Source organism: Haplochromis burtoni, unplaced genomic scaffold (genome assembly GCF_018398535.1).
Source record: "Haplochromis burtoni strain Fernald_Lab_line unplaced genomic scaffold, NCSU_Asbu1 Contig_196, whole genome shotgun sequence".
Classification (NCBI taxonomy): Eukaryota; Metazoa; Chordata; class Actinopteri; order Cichliformes; family Cichlidae; genus Haplochromis; species Haplochromis burtoni.
The window spans coordinates 1,154,474-1,176,649 of NW_024582557.1; the positions used below are offsets into that span (position 1 = coordinate 1,154,474).

Here is a 22,176-nt window from a genome sequence, read left to right on the forward strand (position 1 = left end):
AAAGGATAAGAGTAGTTATTGTAAAGACAGAGATACAGAGAGCCTCACTGTGTCATGTTGAATTGTCAGCTGCACCAAACATTGTGTTTTCCTTGAGAGAAAAACAGGTTGGGTCTAAACTGGTGCATAAAACTTCAGCAGAATGTATAAAACAGTATTTAAATTGTTTTTTTCATCCCAAATGCTAAATCCAAGCCTACATCCATGCTGCTATTTGCCTTCTATTCTGAAAGTAGTCATTTCCAAAGTGTGGGTCGATGCCCCCTGGTGGGCCGTGAAGGAACTGTTGGTGGGCTACAGTAACTTTGAAATTAAGTATGTAAGGTTACATATTTATATAAATGCATTTGTATAAAAAATAGATGAAAACTGGTGATAGGAGGTGGTTAGTTTCTGATGTTACTCATTACTCTGACCTAAATCTACTGCTCTTGTATTAAAGTTTGTGTGCCAGTGGTAGGTGGTAGCAACAGAGCAGCAATTTATAGTTAACAGCCTGTGTTGTTTGCATTTCTTAAATAAAATTTTCAAGAAAATTCATCACTTTCTCTTATACTTTGAGTAAAGTGAAGATTTCAGATTGGCTGGGCCCAATGGGATTTTCTGTTTTTTTAGGTGGCCGCGGGACTCTTGGCTTTGGGAATGGCTGCTGAAGAGGATCACAGGGGGGATGGAGCAGGAAGGGACGACAAGATCACCTGGAGAACATCGAGAAAACACGTGGAGTAGGAACATACAGTATATACACAAAGGCCACAGCCAACCTGAAATGTTTTTTTTGTTTTTTTTATCCATGATTTACAGTTATGGGTCAAAGGATTTTGATCACATGACATCCCAGCTTGTGTAAGCCCATAGAGCAAGGGTTCTCAAAGTTCCCCCAAAGTCCCCAAACAGCCACTAGAAGAATTTTGCGCAAGTGTGAAAAGGAAAATATTTTAATTCATTTAATTCATCCAAATTCATCCACAGTCACCATGAGCACAAAGCCAGACTCTACTCAGATTAGCTAGCTGTCACGTGTTATGTAAAAACTGTAGACTGCCCTCTGGTGGTCAAACTATGCAAGGTCAATACACATAACACGGTTGATGTCTCATCTAATATCAACAGAAACTAGGCAGCAGGAACAGTAATGTGCTCTTGTTTCTGTGTGTTTTTGCTACAAATCTGAAAAATCAAGTTATTAAATCCTCTGTCACAGGTGAGAAAAAAACCCATCTCCGTCAAATAACAGCCCTGGAAAATGCAGACATGGATGGTAGTAGATTTAATGAGAGCAAGAGAGTGAGAGGACAGAGAGTGAAGGGAGGGAAAGAGAGGCAGTGAACGAAAAGATCAGAGGGAAACGTACAGAGCGACAGAAACACGGATGGCAAGCTCATTAAGAAAAATATCCATATTCAAATGTGGTGAGACACAAGGTTAAAGCAAAGTGAGAATAATTTCTTCACTTTCTTCTGCAAACACACACATGCTTCTAACAAACTTGCCTCACTTTCCCATCACAACATTCGATGGAGCTCACTGCTGAACAACTAAAACAATAAACCGTGTGTGTGTGTGTGTGTGTGTGTGTGTGTGTGTGTGTGTGTGTGTGTGGTGTGTGTGTGTGTGTGTGTGTGTGTGTGGTGGGCGTGCATATATTCAAATATTTTAAACAAAGGATACATGATTCAAAGCAGAAAACAGCATTAACATAAAGTGTCTCATAATTAAGCTGAGCAGTACTAACAAGCTCTGCTCTCTGACTCTTTGCATGAAGGGAAACCAAAGTTTTGTCCGTGAGAATCTGAAATGATTTGGATCGCATACACATACCAGATACAGACTACAAAAAAAGGACTCCTCATTTAGTCAGGTACTGAGATGGAAAAATCCTGTTTTGGGTTGTTTCACTTGTACCCAAAGAAGAACAATCCCAAACCTGCATTATTTTGTTTAACCTCTTAACATCTGCCAGTGACCTTTCTAGGTGTGTTGTGTTGTGTGTGTGTTTGTGTGTGTGTGTGTGTGTGTGCGTGTGTGCGTGTGTGTGTGTGTGTGTGTGTGTGTGTGTTTTCTTTCTTAAAGCATAATGCTAAATAGGAACATTTTCAGAAATGTTTCATATTTAAATGATGTAAGGCTTTTTCCAAACAGATGAAAATTCTATTATACAGAGCGAACACTAACCAAAGCCTGGCCCTCCTGGGAGAGAATATATATATATGTATGTACAGCCCCAAGGAGTTAAATAATAATAACATGCAGGTAACTTCCGGAACAGAAGATGCAGAAGCCCCCTGGTATCAGACAGATTTGCCACCTTAATACACTCTTGCGTCCATATCCACGGAACCAGACAAACATGAGAGACTAAGTCGTACCTGTGTGTGTGTGTTGACTCAGCAGGGATAATATCTAATGACAAAATGTCAGAATAATTCATTGAAAGTAATACAGAAAACCTCCAGTGCATTTTAGCCTGTGGCTGAGTTTTATCTTTCCTGTAAAACACATCTCCAACATGAGCAGATGGAGATGCAGCACAACGTGGTGTGGGACTATTTTCTTCTGTGGATAAATACACATTTAGTAGTCGCCTATTTACAGAGGCAGGATGGTATATGTGGGAATGAGTCAAAATAAAGTACAGTTTGGAGTTTGTCACCTAGTGTTACAGCGTGCATGCTCTTTCACGTGATTCAGTTTATTTTGAAAAGTCTCAACAGGATCTTGACCTTTATTGTGAAAGGTTTATATGGAAAATAAACAAGCGGACACGCAATAGTTTTACCGTCATTGTTGCTAACGGCAACGCATAAAAACAGGCGCTTGTCCGTCTGTAGTGTGGTTATATTAAATATAAGAGAAAGAGAGAACTTTAAGAAATTAATATAGCCACTACAGTGACCATCAAAACGATGAAAAAATATTGCCGTAAACAGTTTATTTTGCGACACCACAAAACAAACGATAGCGTAAAATGAAACGATATGTCGATATTTGATTCTACTGAAATCCATAGCATGGCTCAGTTTTATGGGTATGTTTGTGTCTCACTAACAATGGACTGAGCTTCTCAACCTATGAGGCCAGCAACTTTCTTCTGGTTATATGCACATGCACAATGTGGACAAATCTATATTCTTTCATGGGAAATTGCTAGAAACCACTGTGCTATGAAGGTACTGCTGGCTCTGTTATCACTGCTCTGAGATCAGTTTCTCCACCTTTTACTACCATTAGCTAGTAAATTAACTTCTGTCTTTCATTGTCATAAGATATATGTTTACTCTTACTGACCATGATTTAGAGAACTTAGAGCAAAATGAGAAGTTTTTAATAACTTTTCATAATACAATACAAGGCAAAGAAAGCTTTGATGATGGAGAGGGGATGTCAACTTCTGCCACAGCCAAATCGAACAGATGTAGGCTCCACCAGCATTTTCAAATTAGCATCTAGAAAAAACAGTGGGTTAAATGAATGTATGAAGTTCAACCACCTGTTTTGCTATAACACCATTTTAATTTTTAATTAACATTTAAAATTCTCCTGTAGATATTAACAGTTTATTATGTCCCACAGTGCTCAATGCTTTTATTTCAGCTGCAATTTTTTTAAAATATTAATATAATGCTGGCTTGGGGCACGCCAAACACCTCCAATGAGCTGAAGGAGGTGGCTGAGAAGAGGGAGGTCTGGTTATCCCTGCTTAGACTGCTGCCCCTGTGACATGAAACCAGATAAGAACCCGGAGGAAATCCAATGGATGGATGGATGGATGGACATCTTGAGTTCCTGGTTGGTTTCTTTATGTTTATAATCTCAGGTCATCTTAATTCTAGTATAGTTATCTAGGTTTTGTTAATGGTTATAGTTTAGATTCAATTTCTTATTTCAGTTCATCCTTCCTCTTCCATTTTTCCTTTGTCATGTTGTTTAAATCTCTGATTTAAGAATTCTCATGTTTTGGATTTCCTGTTTTATTTTGATAGTCTCTTGTCTCTTGTGTTTTGTATTTCGTTTTACTTTCCCTGCCTTGTCATCATGGATTAGTTGAGCTGTGTCTCTGCAAACAAGAAGAAGACTTACAGTAAGAATATAGCCCATCATGTAATTGAGTTCGGTGTCAGAATTTTGAAGATTGCAGACTTTCATCCAAAGTCAATGTGTTTGTTTGTACTTGATGTTTAATATGGTGCTAAGGCTAGCTTCATTAAAGGTGCCCTAATGGGAATACCAGCTATGTTAGCAGAACACACCAACTATAACTAAATACTATAAAATTTGAGCTGTACGTCAAGCAATTCATGGTTTTAGCATAAACATATAATCATTTGAAGAATACAATTTTAATATTACTGATGAGTGACACAGTTAACATTAATAATCTTATTATAATGCAATGATATGGTGCAAAAATCTTGCTTCCTGGACCTAAACAAAACCACATGCCATGGCAACAGCACTCACTGATGGCAGCTACATTCCCTACAGTGTAAATGAACTGGTATGTATATAGCACTTTTCTACTCAGAGCACTCAAAGTGCTCTTTACTACAAGCTGGGAGCACACAACGTGTTATTCCATGCCTTTAATTGCTTTTGAAATGTTCTTGGGTATCTTATCCTAGAGCACTTCAACTTATGGTCTCCAAAGAACCTTGATCCACATATGCTTCAACAACGTACAAGCGTGAGGTTAGGGGTTGCCACCTCAGCATCTTGTCACGTTCATCTCTTGCTAATGACCTACTAAATTTTATTCAGGTGTGTTACAGCAGGGGCACATTTAAAAGTTTCTGAACTCCAGCCCTCGAGGACTGGAGTTTGACACCCCTGATCTAAAGGATCCACTAACAGTGTCAGTGGACAGGGGCAAGTGGCAGACACCACAGGCCTCCCCTACAGGGCCCTTGTTCACGCTTTGATGGATCAGAGCTTTTTTAGTGGCACAAACGTTACTTAAACATAACTATGCAAGTTTTATTGTGGTCACTCTATTCCTAGAATTGCACATAGGGTTCTTGAGTTCACTGCAAAAACAACAATTAATCTTCAGGCTAATTGCCAGAGAGTGAACGAGAGGCTTTTTGGGACCTGATGAAGTTGCCCATATAACCTTATTACCAGCAAACAAATGCACCAATTCTTCACCAACACTGTCTTTTTGATTTATATCAGTTGAATCTAAAGCAACCAGCCGTTTTAGGAACTTTAATTACTAATGTGTTTCATGTTTTTTTAAATAAGAATTTAGAATGGGAAATCAGAAATGCTGCACAGCTTTGTTGAACTTTTACACAGAAATATGCCAGTCTGTACAGGCTAAGTTAAAACATACTAAGCAACGATGCAGTTTTAATGAAGATTTTCTTAAATTTTAACTACAGTTGTTACAGTGTGTCCTCTCTGCCTTTCAATTTCCCCAAAAATGCTTCCAAAAATGGTTCTGGCTTTGTCTCTCTCAGAGCCTGGCACCTCATTCAAAGCTTAAAGTTACACTTAAACAACTCCAAAAAAGTTAAAGACCCCATCCTTGACATGACAGTCGATGTGTCCAAAAATAAGGCTGATAAAACAGCTGAGTCCTACAGTCCTTGAGCGTCATTACCACTTCTAAGCCAAACGCTGGCACCGCATTCACTCGTCCTGGGCTTTCACAAAGCGTGGGGGTTGGGGAGGAGGGATGGGTTTGGGAGGGCATCAGGTTGGGAATGGGTGCCAGCTTCAACTCGTTTCCTGTAGTGACTCAGGCCTCTACGGCAGCGTATGAGTCACTCCTCCAGTTCCGGGATCGATATTCAAAAAAGCAGGCAGACATGAATCAAATAACAATGAGTCAGTGTCAGAGAAAACCACCTCATGGCCATTTAGAAATTAACCGCTCCAACTTTTCTTTCTAACACTTTTTGAAAAGCATTTTTTAACTGACTTCAGACTCTTGTTACTCCATTCTGTTGTGAGATGTTTCACTCTCTCCAATTCTCAAACTTGTCTCGCTGTCACCATCCTCTTTTCCTTCCTTCCCTCTCTCTGCTGTCTTCAATCTATTCCACACACACACACACACACACACACACACACACACACACACACACACACACACACACACACACACACACTTTTACTGTAGTCATCTACAAGACTGATTGAAACTCATTTGGTGTCCTATAATAGATGAGTATTAAAAAACTTTCCTCCTCCTCCATGCTATTTGTGAGATTGAATAGAAGGTAAAGTGCATGCCAAAATTAAAGACGAGTTTCCTGTTTGCAGCAGCCGTGTGTGCCTGTGTGTGTGTCTGTATGTGTGTAATGTGGATACACAAAAGGCATTTGTTGGTAGACAAAAGAAAAAAAATCCTCCTCCTCTCCCTTTAACACCTTATTCTTTGCAGAAAATACTTTATCACCTTTGCAGGCTTCAAATTGTGAAACTAGTCACACGCACACTGCAGTTATTAGGCAATCATGAAATGCATGTAAGAAACAAATGACAAAATGAGTCAAAACTACAGTGTATTATAATCTACATATAAAAAAGACGTGTAGGATCCAGGTAAAGTTAGCCATCTAAACTAACAAGTTACTCCAGAACTTCTAGTATGCACAGTCAGAGACATTAGAAGAGACAGACACTAAACAAATGGAAATCTGTGGACATTAACAAGGGAAAACACTTTTAAAGAACTTGTTTTTGAGGGAGGTTTGGGCAGTTAATCAGGTCGAGGTGACCATTGAACTCAAAGGATTTTTTCGATTTTTAAAAAAGTGAATAAGTGTTTCCAGACGGCTGCCCAGTTGCAAAACTATGTCCTACAAGGAATTTGGCACATTAAATATAAATCAACCACTTCATTCACATTGAGCTTGAATGTCACATAGTAAACAATACTAAACAATTCAAGTGTTCAACCCTCCAGCAAAGCAAGCTCAAAGAAGTTCAAAACCAGCTAGGCTTTCAATTATTCATTAATTTGTTGTGTTTGTATCACAGTCTTATCTGTGACTCAAAGGTGGTGGCCTGCAGGCTACCACCTACATTGATATTTATAAGAGTGGAGGAAAAAAACAGATACAGCACAGTACTGTGATAATTATAAACATGTCGCCTCCTATCAGGCTCGTTTGACCTGATAGGAGGCGAACAGCTGCAGTTTGACTTGTACTGACTGCAGTCGCTCTCAGAGACATTTTTGAAGGTTTGTAAATAATTGCTATCAAAAGTATGATGCAGACAGCAGCACAACTCGAGCGGACTCTACTCAGCTGGATGCCAGCCGGTTGTATTCTGTAGAACAGGAAGGTTCTTGAGTGCAAATGTTATAGTTACATATACACATATCTTGACTAAAGTACTGGTACTGTGGGTAAGGTATTGTGATAACATCGCGATGTGTCTGGTGAATCCCACGTCTTCAATAAGCATTTTCATTAGAGCACCCCATAAGCAAAATAAAGGCTATCCCAACTTTGACCTTTGTAGAAGACAGGGCTTTAAAATTAGTCAAATTGAAGGGGCTGCTTTGAGGCACCAAAAACTGTACCGTGGTAAATGTGTGGGGCCTTTGAAATCCCTCTTGGCTTGGGGCCATGGGACACTACTATTAGCATTTTTAGCCTTGGTCCAGCCTTGTATTTATTTGTGGGTGAATAGAACAAAGAACTGAAAGTAAATCTACATGCACACTTGGAAGAGATCAAATCATAGGCAGTTTTCGGCAGGAGGAGGGATTACCGTCAGCTCTCCATTATGCCATGGGTGTGGTGTGGAGCTCATAAAAGATAGGAACAGACTTGTTGGGGGAAAATAAACTACTTGAACGCAGTGTGCACAAATGAATTTTCAAAAAATGAGAGAGTGAGATCTAGTCCACCAGGGACCCAGACAATGCTGTAGCACGAGCCACTATCAAGCCATTAGTTAGAGAGGAAGAAGAAGCAGAAGCCAAAGAAAATCTCTTTATATTATTCAGAGACAAACTTAGAGTGAAATTCAGATTTTCCAATTTTATTCTTAAAGGGATTTACACGGGTGGTGTACACATTGACACACAGACCCAGTAAAACAAAATGACCCAAGCTGGTCCCAGACTGGGTCTGGGCTCCTTAGAACTGGTTGGACAGTTGAAGACATCCAGAGTCTTATATTAATATTTTCCCTTAAAACCTGTTTTTTTAAATAACTTGTTAATATCCACCAGCTTGCCAGCAATCTGGTTAGTGTCATGGTTTTCCCCTTATTAGAATACCCTAAGGAACATTTTATATAGTTAAAGATCCTTTTTTTTAAATAACACCAACCTTCTTCTGTGCCTGCCTCTCCATTAGAGCATGTATGTGCTGTGCTGTGGCATGGCTGCTCACCATATGGCAGCAGGGACACGGAGAATCTCTTGCTCTCTAGTTTTCTCTCTGTGTGCCAAGCTCTGCTGTTCCTCCTCCATCCCTTCCCCTCCCTCTCTTCCGTCAGAGAACTCACCATGCTGAGCTGCCTGGGTGTACTCTCACCTCCCCCACTCCCTCCATCTATCTATGCTCCCATCCTTTCCTTATATCACGCTCTCTCCTATGCCCCTACAGTTTCTGATGGAAATCATAACTTTTTTTTTTTAAGCTAGGTTTGAAGGTTTGAAATCTTATAGAAAAAGAACAGATTATAGTTTTGGGAAACCCCGCCAAAGGGAGGAGGGAGGGGGGATTATTTCAAAACTGACAGTGGTAATTTAGTACGCATCATGATGAGCGTACAGTATGCACTGCTTCTCAGCTCGCTAAATGATTTTCTCTTTCTCGTCATTTCTTCCTCTCCTTTTCTCACCTCCCGTTCCTGCTCCTTCTCCTCATATACTTCTCTGACTGCTTTTCCACCCACTCTCTCCTCATCCTCGCTCTTTCTCACTTCTTGCCTCTCCTTTTCTTTACCACTCTAATGTGCCTTCCTCATTCTGTTGAAATGATGCTCATCTTGGAATCGTGAAAAGCGTCTCTGGAAATAAAAATGTATCTCGACTCTTCCGACAAATTTCATCACTGGTTTGTCACCGTCTGAATCAAGCAGCTCTCGCTCACGAAGGCCTCTGCTGCAGGGAATGCCTGTGCACTCAAACTACTTTCACTCCTTGGTTTATCTCAGTAGAAGTAAGAAACCCTGCTTTTAAACTGCATTCAACAACAGTCAGGCAATGTTTTGTCTTTTTTGCGAGCAGTCCTCGTTTCCAATCAAACAAGACAAAGGGCAAATTAACTGTACAGAAAAGATGGACATACTTGTGACAAACTCGGACATGTTTGAAATTCTCTGTCAACATTACTTTTAAAGCATTTATAGCACCCTATAAATCTCCATTACAATGTGAGGGGCTTTCTCTCGATGTTGTTAATCAAGGTCTGTGCCTCATCCCAGTTCTCTTCTGGGGGGCTGCTCGAAAAGCACAGAAGCAGCGAGAAAATGGCTAAAAAGGAAAAAATGTGAGGAGAGGAGTGAGAAGAAACTCTGGCTCTGTCATGTAGACTTAATTACTCAGGCTCACACACGCAAACATACAAACACACACTTATAAATAGACAAATACCAAGGGATGACTTTTTTGGGGGGAGGGGATTATTTTTAAGATGAGATAAAGCACCGAGTGTAGAACAGTGAAGGAGAGTGAGTGAAATGAAGCCAAGCTGTAAGAGAAAATTAAAAAAATAAAACACAGAACAAAAGATAAATTTAAGGAGAGAGCGAAGGAGAGCGAGGCAGGACAGATGGAGAGAGCACCAGAGCCAACGGTGGAGCTAAGTGGGTAGTGTGCTCCCCAGACAGCGCTCCATATGGCCTGGCAATGCCATACACAGCCAGGCAGCACAAACACACGCATACACACTGCACTCAGACACACACAAGTACCCAAACACTCCCCGCACAAACAATCAAATTCGCACACGTATTGCATATTGACACATTAATTACCATGTACCCACACATGTACAGAGTTCAGTCTGAGGAGCGATGCGACTCCAGCCACTCTTTTAAAGAATACTAAACCATCACGTTTGATGTGTTGATATTTGGTGTTTGAAGGCACCAAATTTACTGTAAGCACAAAAAATTTAGGTTAGCGACGGCAGAGATTTGTCCAGCTGGACAGATTTATATTTTACCGCGTGAAGGTGAAGGAGAGCAGTTTTGTGCAGCCTTCAGTTGTCTGTTCACCGAATTCAGTATGTACAACATTTGTTCGTGTGATTTCGAGCCAAGACGTGACAAGAAACGTTTTTTTCTTTTTTAAATCGTCGCTCTCAGATATTCGTCCAATGCTGCGGCTGCTGCCCATAAGCCAATACATGAGCCTGCGTAATCGTTGTGTTGCTCCCAAGCATTGAAAAATTTGGAGGGTCGTGTCAGGAAGGGCATCCTGTGTAAAAGGTTTGGCAGTCCAAATATGGAGATAGAGCAGGGCGATGTGACCAAAAATATTTATCACGATATATATTTGAAAATTTGTGATAACGATATAACTGACGATATAATTGACACTAGACAAAATACAACTCCACAACTTTATTAGTGCAAAAAAAAAAACATCAATGTATTTCCACCTAAACAAGCAGCTGTTTTTTTTTTTTATGTGCATTAAAGTTATATAAAAATGTAACAGTGCAAATTTCTTGCTGACAGTTTAACCAAAAGGCATTTCCAGTGAAACTGGCCGACATATCCTCAGCATAAGCATGTATAATATCCACAAAACTTAAAAGAGGTTATACACACACAATACGGTAATATTATTTTGAAGCACAGTACGTATCACTCCGCGAGGCTCCTGCCTACGATAGCCGTAATGCTCCGACAATCCATCAAGCGGTGCGGCTTCGTAGCTTAGCAAAGTCGTACTGAAACATTTGACAGATTTTCGAGCGCCGTGTACATAAAATAGTTTCAAGGTCAGTAAACACAACCAGGATTCATACATAAGGCACACGGGATTATAAGGGGCACGCTCGATTTTCAGAAAAGTCAAAGGATTGATTTTAAGTGTATTTTCCAAAAAACACGGTAATAACGACGGCCCGCTAGCATGCTCTACCAAAAACAGTGCTTTGTTGTGTATCTGACGGACGAAAGCTAAACCAGTTCCACACTGAAGTTTTCACATTTTTACAAACCAGTTCTGGTTCATCCGTTTCATTCAGCGATCCGCTTTCGCCCTCATTCTCCGTTGGCGCCATGCTTTTTCCACCATGTGTGTATGAAAACAAAGGCACTGCGCATGTGTGTTTTACCCAAATTCTATCGCGATATTTCATTTTCTTATCGTTGCCCAACATTATACCCGTATTACAGTGAACAGTATGATATGGAGATCACAGTGATTCCATACCTGATTGGTCCAGGCCTGGAAAGAGGCGGCTGTGGCGAAGGTAGCAGCCCAAAGAAGAAGAAAAAAAAGATGGCTTCTAACGCAGTTTTAGTAAGTCCTATAAAATTTGCCAACACAACACGTAGCAGAAAACAGGAAGGTAGATTTTGCCCAGTTACCTGACAGAAAGAGCAGAGGGTGAGATAAAGTGACCAGCAAACTTTGCAGCCCTTCAGTTTATAGTTACTACTTTGATTTTATGTTCAGAATACCGGTACATATCGCTGCATGTAGAATAATAAAGTAATACTTAGGAATTGGATCTTCTGAGATCTTCTAAGGTCTAAACCATCATCTGTGACCCTACCCCTAACCCTAAATTATTATTTTTTTAATCTATTTTGGTCTTTCCCAATTAAGGTGGTTGTTGGATTGTCTTTAGAGTTGGAAACCCTGCTTCTGAGGGTGCAATCATTCTCTGAAACCGCAGTTTCAGTATCAGAATTAGAGAAACTTTATTAACCCCAGAGGGAAATTAAGTTGTCATAGCAGCAAATATACAACAAACATCAAGCACTTATATAAAATGACTGTAGAAAAAGAGATATTGATAGATAAATATTAAGATAAATAGACAAATATAGGGATAAAGGTATAAATATGCATATACATATAAATATAAATATAAAAGGACAACAGTGTGCAAATATTTGTCGTGGTGTACAAAAGTGACAGGATGCAGGTTCTTTTATATCTTGGTTTTTGGGCGATGGTTTTGATTCGTAAACTTTTTTGAGGGAGGGGCTGGGCGGCTGGTTGAAAACTGGAAGGAATGAGAAAATTAGTCTTTGAGTCTTTGAGCTAGCCTTTTGAGTTTTGACTTTTAAGTTTGGTGAATTATGTAGCTGGGAGGGACACGAAGTAAAACTAAATACCAAACACACTAAAACAGAAACTAGTGGATATATTAGAAAAGGATGTTGAATAAGGAGCTGCTGGGCAGGATAAAAAGACTACAGAGGAGAATCATGGATGTAGTGAAGGAGGATATACAGAGGGTTGGCGTGACAGAGGCGCATAGAGAATACGGTGAGGTGGAGGCAGATGAGTCGCTGTGGCGTCCAAGGGTAGGGTATATTTAAATCATGCATCTCAAACAGATTCAGAACTGACCTGTACAAGCCTTATTCCTCCAGTAACAATTCAGAGAAATTTTGACCCAGCACCCTTACACAACGCAAGTTATTTTGCTGCCTCCAGAAGCTTCTCTTCCCTTTGCATTGTGATTTTTCTAGCTGTTTCTTCACTAAATTTCTCTGCTGCTTTTTTACGTATTAAAGGTGGCGACTGGTTTAAGGGCAAATAAGTTGACTGTTTCTCAGTGACAATCAACGGATTGTCACTGAGAAAAACAATGAAGTTTAGTCCCCTTGAAAACCACGAATGGACCCTCCACAAAGCACATGTGCATGGTCCATGCGTGATGTTTTAGAAAAAGGGTTCATATTTGTGTTCATGACAAAAAACGTTCTTTAGTGCAACACTAAGCTACACGCTTGAACATCTTTGTTTGAGTCACGCTAATCATATCATATCATTTCAATCCTTTCTACTGATGTCTGTATAGCAACCTCCAGTCAAAACCATTCACGTATCTGATGCTCACTGTGAGTCTTATTCAGTACGCATGGAAACCTCTCACACGTACAGAAATGTGAGCGTGTGTCAGGTCCCTTCCAGATCCCCGCTGAAGCAGAGACTTGCGGGAAGACCAGGATAACTGCCAATCCCTGTAGGGAGTAAGGAAGTGACTCCTCGCCAATCCCAGGGCTCACCGAGGTTACTATGGGGCTGCTGGGCCATTGCCATGGTACCCTGCCATCAGGGGACACCTGGCCAACCGCATTTGTTGATGTGAGGTGTAAACATCCTTACACCGCAGTACATCCATGCTGCCTCGACATTAGCTCTGGGGGAGCGATGAAGATTTTTGGACTATGGGAACAGTCCAAAAAAGTGTCAACCATAAACAGAGACAATAATCAATCAATATTATGAAGGCTATACTTCCAAATGTCATGTAATTATTTCAATAACTTTACACAAAAAAAGGTTGAAATTCAATTTCATAAAAGCCTGGGTAATTATTAAGATAATTAATTTTGGCAAATTAGTATTCTAATAAACACAGGTCACTGCGCAAAATATGATAAAATATTAATAAAACAAAACATACTCATTGAAAATAACACAAGTTCTTTACTGACGTACATTATGAAAATAGTAAGATAACTGGATGAAAGCCCTGCATATGGTGATTAACTATAGATGAAGGGTTACTTGTTCCCATACAGACAGAGAAAATGCTACAACTCCTGGTTTTATTTTTTATGGGTTTTTTTTTTTTATAGATTGAAAACGAAGCCATGAGATTAACTGAAAAAGTGCACAGTATTCAAGTCTAGAACAAAATGTTTTTTCTCACAAAGCTTCCAGATTACCAGCAGCTCAACCAGCAGCTCACCAGAAGTCTATTGCTGTGACTACTGAGCTAATCAACCTGACAAACGTTTGGCATAAACTGACAATCACGAGCCAGGTTTGCTCCCTACGGTTTTTACAATATTTCTGCGAGTTATAGGGATGTCAATCCAGAAGCAGTTCTTGTATAGAAACACTTCCCAGTAGTCTGTTTGCCTAACGATTCCGCTTATCGGTTCCACTTGTACTTGAGCTACAATCTGCTGATTATAGTTCGGCACCTGCACAGACAGCATGCTAAGGCTAAACTAGCCAGGAACCCAGAGTGATGTTAAAGCTGAGTGAATGCTGACCCCAGCCCAGCAGCCAGACCCTGAACTTCAACACGTAACAAACGGATGAGCAGTCAGACTGTAGCCTCCATTTCTACCTGCTCATTTTTCAACAGTAAATCACCATGGCGATGGCTTTAAAGTCTCTTTGTGCTGGTTTCCATCTTTGCTTTGTATTCATAACTAAATGCTAACAGAAAGATCATATGCGTGTCCTCATTAGGATAGGGATTTGTGTTAGTGTAGGCCTCTAGCCTGTTGGCTTAAATTGTTAAATGCTAATTATAAAACAATGTGTTTCAGGTCATTTTATAGAGAAATGCAAAAGTAATGTATTGAGTAGTGTAATGAATTACTGTCTCCTGGGAGTAACAAACTGAATTACTTTTAAGGAAAGTGTTCTGTGTAATATGTGTAATACATCCAACTCCACTCTGATCACAACAAAAAGGGGGAATTCCTCCAACATGCACACACTTTGCAATGCAAATGAGCCAATGAGAATCGATAAGAGAATCACAATCTCTAAATTCTTAAGAATTACCATTCTCAGTGAGTAAACACTACACTGAGGTGTACTTAATAACTAGTTGATCAGCTCATATCGAGTTGATCAAAAGAATGGAGCACCATACCATAATGTTAATTAATTAAACAATCATTTTCTGCCAACTTCACCAGACACATATTTACCTAACAGCCAACAAGATTCCACAGCTGAGACACCTTATATGCTGCTAATTGACAATAGATGCTGTTCATAAGATTTTATCTTTCTGGCTAACAATGCTAGCTCAACTTGGTCAGTAGGTGACCAGCTTATTAGCCACTATGATAAGCTACAATAAGCTAAAAAGACTTCAAAGGTTACAAACTTTTGATTGACCAGTGTCGGAGTGTTAAAGAACAGCTTTGAAATTCTCATGAGTTGTCGCAAAAGAATAATTACCATCATAATCCGGCTACCCCTTCGGCGCCAGCTGTGGGCTCAAGGCTGGAGCCGAACAAAAACTCCCTGATAACGACTGTGTTGAGTCTGTTCCTTCCCATTCCCTACAAGGCCACCTGGGTTGGCTGGAAGACTGTTTACTTAGCCTGGCGGGGCGAAGGACACTGTCTCAGCTGAACTCTGGACACGCACACACATACATATACTGATACTGATAAGCACTCACTGACGCATCACCCTCCCTACCCCGGATCCAACGCCACCTCCAACGCTTACCTCCCCTCTGATGTGGACATCGGGTCAGTTGGAGGCGCAGTCCAAGATTGCAGCGGTCCCAGATCAGATGTACACACTGGAACTCTTTCCCATGTTGCTGTCTGTGTTTATTGTGCTATGGTGTGTTGATATCTGTGCATTCCTGTATTATCCTTCTGTGTTACACATTTTGATGTTTTTTTTCCTCGCTACCTACCCTGACCTGTCTCCCCAATGTGATGTTTGTGTATTGTATGTACGGTCGGCAAGGTCTGTCATCTCGGTTGTGGGCAAAAGACCTGCAACTGACAAATAAAGGCTATCTCATCTCATCTCATCTCAAACCAGGTACCATGTTATCTAGGGTCTTTAGACTGACTGTGCTAGATGCACTCTTTTAATTTCTCTTGCTGTAGCTATTTAGCTACAGCTAAATATTACTGACACTATGTTAGCAAAGAGGAAAATGCAAAACTATTGATCTGTTTTGGAAAAGATAATTTTTAAGTAATGTTAAGCTATACTACTACTATAAATTCAACCCAAGTGCAGCCTAGTGTTTGGATAGGAATTAAAAACTTTATCCTATCACAAGCCAGTTACAGCTAAGGAGAGATTATCGATCACAGTAAAGATTAAAAGCTGAGATAAGGCATATAGTGATTGGCTACAGCTTCATCACCACATCTGTAAATGAAAGCACAGCAATCTCTGAGTTTAAGTCTTACCACTATCCAGGTGGACGGGTTAAAAAATAATCCAACAACCTAAAGTTGTTATGAAAGATGAAAGTATCATTTACTCATACCAGGGTGTAACGTAATTGTTGTTTTTGTTGGTATTTTAACTCTAAGGTGCCTCAAGTGGCCAATCTAGGAAGTGAGGTTTTTGACATTTTCACATTTTGTTCAATTTTGTAGCCCCAGACGCTGCTAGGTGGTGTCTGCCCAATGCATTTTTATTAAAATTTAACCAAATCTCAGAAATTACATGTATGCTTATAGTAGCTCAGCAGTTATTCCAGTGGTTGCTTTACAGACATGATATTGTCTCTGTCCCAGTTCAGTGCCCTATGAAAGGCTGAAGGAAAAGTGACTGTAACGTCTGGTGTTCACAGGAATTGCGTGGGGAACACTAACCAGATAAGCGCAGATTGTATAATGTTAAAAATGAGGGTCATATTGTGGGATTCCTCAGAAAAGCAGATGTGCTCCAGCTGACTTACTCTGTAATCCCACCTCACTTTCTGATCCAGCGACACACTCACACACACTCCAACACACATACAGTGCAAATACAACATAAACAAGCTTTATCCTTTGATCATTGTGTGGCAGAAAAAAAAACTATTTCTGGCTGCAAACGTCACTGCAAACAGGAATGCATGGAAACCCGGTTTTTAGTCCACAAATAAGCCAACGAAGACGGGGGTCCTCGTATGACATCAAAGAGTGTTTTTAAAGCAGCACTGGCAATTCAAGTCTGTATTAACGACTATTGATCAACTAAGCAGACTTTAAAACACACACACACAGACACACACACAGCGGTGGAAAGATGATCACTGAGCAGTTCCATTATAAAGAATTGTTTCTGACCAACCCATCAAGCATCCAATTCCCACTAATTGGAGATGAGATGGGAAGGGTTATTTCGGAGAAAGCTAACCTCTAACCACCTGCACTCTCAGTAGGATGTTTGCTGGAAAGCTTGCTAATGAACTGGAGTGTTCAATTTACAAGTATGTAGAAGTAAATAGGTTTTGCTGGCAACGCTAAAGCCCAAAGTATATTTCACACAATAAATCTACACATGAAAGTTTCATTTTTGCAACGTTAGTCAATACAGAACTATTGGAGTTTCCTAGATAATTGATTGATGCGAGTATTATGATCAAGGTTCAAGGTTCTGGCGTACTTGGATTGCCTTATTATCATATTCGCCAACAAACGACTGCACAAGCTCAGCAAACAGACGTTCCTTCATACAATCCTGGATCAAACTCATAATTGACTTTTTTAATAATAGATTGTGTCCAGTTTTTCATAACTTTGTACTATTTTAACTAAAGGATGCCTATTGAAAAGCTGAACATTATTCTACTGGTTAATGTTGAGTTTTGACTTTCACTTCCTTAAGAAACCAACAAAATACTACAACAAAATAATTTGCAGTACTTTATTCCAAAGTTGGAATAAAGACGGCAGGAAGAAGTAACTTTACTGATAAGCATTGTTTGTAGGTATGCCATGAAAACATTTAATGATATACTGAACAAAAGGACCTTCACCCTATAGATGAAAGCTCAGCCTGACGATATATCATTTCTATTCAAAAGTACTGACAAGGGGTGGAAGACACAATCGGTACTGTATATCTCACAATAATTTCTGCAGCAATACAGGGACACCAAATATTGATATTTTATTAAATAAATCAAAATACTGTGGGAATGCTACGAGTAAGAGGTCTCATCTAATGCACCACCATCCTGAGATAACGCTGGGTGAGTAAACTTATATTGAATCGAGTCTGAATGAGCCTTGGCCAATGAGTGTGACTCAAGGAGACTCGACTCAACTGTCTTAATGGGCTCAAATTGTATTCTGGTTATATATCTATAGAACAGGAAGACAGCTTACATATCTTTTGACATGTCTGTCTAAAATCTCCAATCATTATACACTGGATTGAGATCTGATGATTTTGACACTAATCAAACCATTCAGTGATCCATATACCTTATAGATGGGTGTAGTGTTATTCTAGGAGACCACTCCATTGGGATAAAAATGTCTTATTGTCATAGGATAACGGTGATCACCCCAAAAAACTTTATTTTGATTTGCAGTGGTTTTTTCCCCTAAAGCTGGGGTATCAAACATAGGGCCCGGGGGCCAAAATCAGCCCGGCAAAGACCCCAAATCTGGCCCACTAGATTAGATTTTGAAAGAGGGCATACGTTTTGGACTTTTAACTGTATTTTTTAAAGGTGGAACAGCTTTTGCTACTAATAAAGACCTTCCCCATGACCATTTGTATGACACAAAAGTAAATAAGTAACAGCTTAACACTGAAATGACAGGAAAGTTCCTGTTTTTCACTATCTACTATAGAAATTTCAGTTTTTTACAATGGGGCCACATAGAAAAAATGAATTTTTAGTGAATTAACAAAATGTTTCTATTTAATAATAACAGGTTATTCTGGCCAATGCACTACTAGAACTTTTTCTGTATAATAATATTAAGATGTCTCAGGTATTGGGTCAGGGATAGCTCAGTAGGTATAGTGGTGGCCCCATGATCGAAAGGTCGGGGGTTTGATTACAGCTAAGCAAGGTACCATCCGTACACACTGCTCCTCGGGCTAAATGCAGAGAGGAATTTCCCAACGGGGATCAATAAAGTATACATTATGATTAAGTGTGTAGTTATACTTCTTTACACTTATCGAAAGGGGGAGTTTCACTGATCCAGCCCACTAGAGATCAAAGTGGGCTGTACGTGGCCCACAATGTAAAATGAGTTTGACATCCCTCCTCTAAGGGGACAAATGGACCCAAACCATGTCAGCAAAATGTCCCACACAGTAACATGACACTGGATTATTTCAGTCTAGTTCAAGTGTTTTTTCTTTTATATGTACACTATGCTGAAACTGCATACGTAAAAGATAGACAAAAGTATTGGACAACATCTAAAAAACTGAATTCGAGCATGGTACTGTAATAGAATACCATTCCTGCAACAAGTCAGTTTGTGAAATTTCTTTCCCCATAATAGAGAGTCCATGATCCCATGATGTTTCCTTGATGTAAGTGGTATTTTTACAAAGTGAAAACATTTTAGAACCACAACCACTCAGCCATGAACTCACGTAACATCACAGAGCGGGGTCACTTAGTGCTAAGGCCCACAGTGCATAAAGGAAACCAGTGATCAGCTCCTATACCTGCACAGGTACAAACCTCCTGTGTTAAGGTTAGCATAAAAACTGTGCACCAGAAGCCTCGTGGCATGGGTTTCCATGGCTCCTGCAGGACTAATGTGTAGGTTTCCCAAGCTGTTGTCCATATGGTGTATTATGTAAAGAATACAGGCTGATCTCTATAGATATGTATCTTAATCAGAAATCTTAATTCCCAAAAAATGGGTCTAGACATCAGCCCAATAAATCTAGTATGAGCCAAACTATAAATCTAAGCTAACAACAATATAGTGATTCGTAGTTACAAGTGATTGAATACTAATAATATATTACTATAATAATTATGAATACTAAATTAAAGTGCAAGTGTGATAAAGATCTTTGGTTTGAAGTTTAGCTTTAGTGCAATATATGATCATGCTAACCTTTGACAGAGAAGAGAGACTGATTATTATAGAAGAAGGTATTATTAGATTGCTGTATCCTCTTTTACAGTGAATGAAATATAAAACAGAGTTAAAAGAAAAAAATAACTAACTGGAAGAGACCTCATTTTCACTTAGCAAGCAGCCACCAAACAGCTAACAGCCAGTTAGCTTGACTGTATATAGGGAGAATGTTTTCCAGGTAGAAAGCTGCATTATGCTAGCTAAGGGACAGTGCTTACCTTGTCTATGCTACATAGTAGGTGAGCATAACAGTTTCTTCTTTTCATTCTTCATCTCTACCTTAAACTGTTTTATGTGTCTTCAGAAGCATGCTTCCATCCTAAAAGTTTGTGTACAGCACCAGCTTCCACCAACAAAGCTAGTGAGTAAACATGACTAGAACAAAACCTAGTTTAGATACTCCACTGACATTTCCATTCATTCTAAAGGAAACGATAAAGCCTTTCAGCTGAGACATTGCTGCTAATTCAGCTTTTTAGCAGTCTTTAGGAGGCACCATTTCCCGTAACCCCCAGCGCTTTGTGACCTCAACGTCACAGCTCAACAGAAGAGTATAGGGATCACAGCTAGCTGACAAGTCCATAAAAAAGACTGAACACTTATAGGTTACTAGACAGCAGAGATTATATCAGCTAAAACAACAAGAGGATTACTAAGCATTTAAGATATGGACGAAATCAAATCACTATACTCTCCCTGACAATCTTCAGGTTTTTCTAATGAAACCGGAAGTTTTTTTCTGCCATCACTAAGTTTGAAATGCCAAAGATTGTATAAATTCAGAAATCTGCATCAAAATCAAAAAAAATTGTTACATTGCATCTGATTTTAGAAGGCAAGAAAACGAAACATAAATCCCATTTGCTTTTGAAACTTGGATTTAAGGATCTTAGGTGGGTTTTTTCTAAAGGAAAATGATGCCTCATGTTGCATAAATTTGTTCGAACATGTGAGAGGAAGATGACGCGAAAGTCACACAACCGCATGATAGAAGTCATTCCTCCAGACGAGCAGTTTTGGCAGAAGAGACGAGCAAATTGTGAGACACACAGAGCATCCGAATCCAGCCTTTAGCCAGCCACTCTACGGAGGAGGAAGATAACATCAGCTAGTCTCTAATGACTCAGGCTCTGGACTGGACTCATCAGACCAACCATGTCCTTCTTTACAGCGGAAGCTCTGTAGGTTGCCGCCTGACAGATGACAGACAGCAATTGGTCTGTTTGTGTGTGTCTTAGAGACACAGAATGCTAAAATAAAAGTTTAATAAATATAAAAAATAAATCTAAAAGTCTAAATGACGTGCCGTGTATTTCTGTTCCACTTAAGGTATTATGCAAATTGCATAATAATGGCTTGAGTCACACTTGCAAAAAATAATCACCATCGTGCGCGTTTATCTTTAATACCGCTGATTCATCTGAGGTGTAAAACTGAATTTCACAACAAACATGAGAAACACCGTCTTGATTGGAGATTGAGGCCAGAAAGGCGACTTGATGCTAAAGTGACGCAAAAGCAAATATTAGCTCGCACTTTTAGCAACTTAGGGCCAGTTCCACATCGATGGGGTGGTATTGACCTGGTGGTTAAAGAGTAGCTGTTGGCACTCACCGGACGTCGTTTTGCTGCGGGGGTTTCTTCTGTCCAACCAGGTTCACTGTTCTGGCTTGGATAGGTTTTTCTTCTCTGAAAAACACAAAGTTAGAAAAGTGCAGTTAGTCCAGCGTTTTGCTATGATTTTGTTTGATTTATGTGCTTCGTCCTCCTAACATTGAACAAGTCACCAGTGACAGCCTTGGGGTAAAGGCTAGGGTTAAGTTCACGTCTATCCCTTTATAACTTCTACAAGGCATCTGCCCTGAATCCTACTGTCTGACAAAGCATGGCAGACCTGTCTTAATGTTTCTCTCCTATAAGCTGAAACACCTAAGCATGACAATTAGTCCAGAATTCAGTTACATATTGGTTCATTTTGGTACATTACATGCTAGCTTGTAATGTCAATAATTATCTTGTTATCTACATAAAACTTTGTGTCCGGGCATTGTTTTCTCAGTCCTTATTCAATTTTCATCCATCCGCTTCCACTTGTCCTTTTCTGGAGCCTATCCCAGCTGTCATAGGACGAGAGGCGGGGTATACCCTGGACAGCTCGCCAGTCTGTCGCAGACAACCATTTGCGTTCACATTCACACCTATGGGCAATTTGGATTAACCAATTAACCTATCCCCACAAACTGCATGTCTTTGGACGGTGGGAGGAAGCCGGAGTACCCGGAGGGAACCCACGCAAACAAGGGGAGAACATGCAAACTCCACACAGAAATACCCCGGCCTGATGGTGGAACTGAACTCAGGACCTTCTTGCTGTGCGGCAACAGTGCTAACCACCGTGCCACCGTGCTGGCCCTTATTCAATTTTATTTTTTCAATTTTACT

At 39.9% G+C, this 22,176-nt stretch overlaps 1 protein-coding gene across 9 annotated transcripts in view; it reads right to left on the minus strand.

Moving 5' to 3' along the window:
* The window catches only part of LOC102298248 (regulating synaptic membrane exocytosis protein 1), a 119,807-nt gene that overhangs the window by 93,424 nt on the left and 4,207 nt on the right, over nt 1-22,176 (minus strand). For all 9 annotated transcript variants that reach the window (XM_005935291.3, XM_005935290.3, XM_005935293.3 and 6 more), the window contains exon 2: nt 21,349-21,423. In XM_005935291.3, coding sequence (XP_005935353.3) covers nt 21,349-21,423 — 75 coding nt within the window. The remainder of the gene's footprint in view (nt 1-21,348; nt 21,424-22,176) is intronic.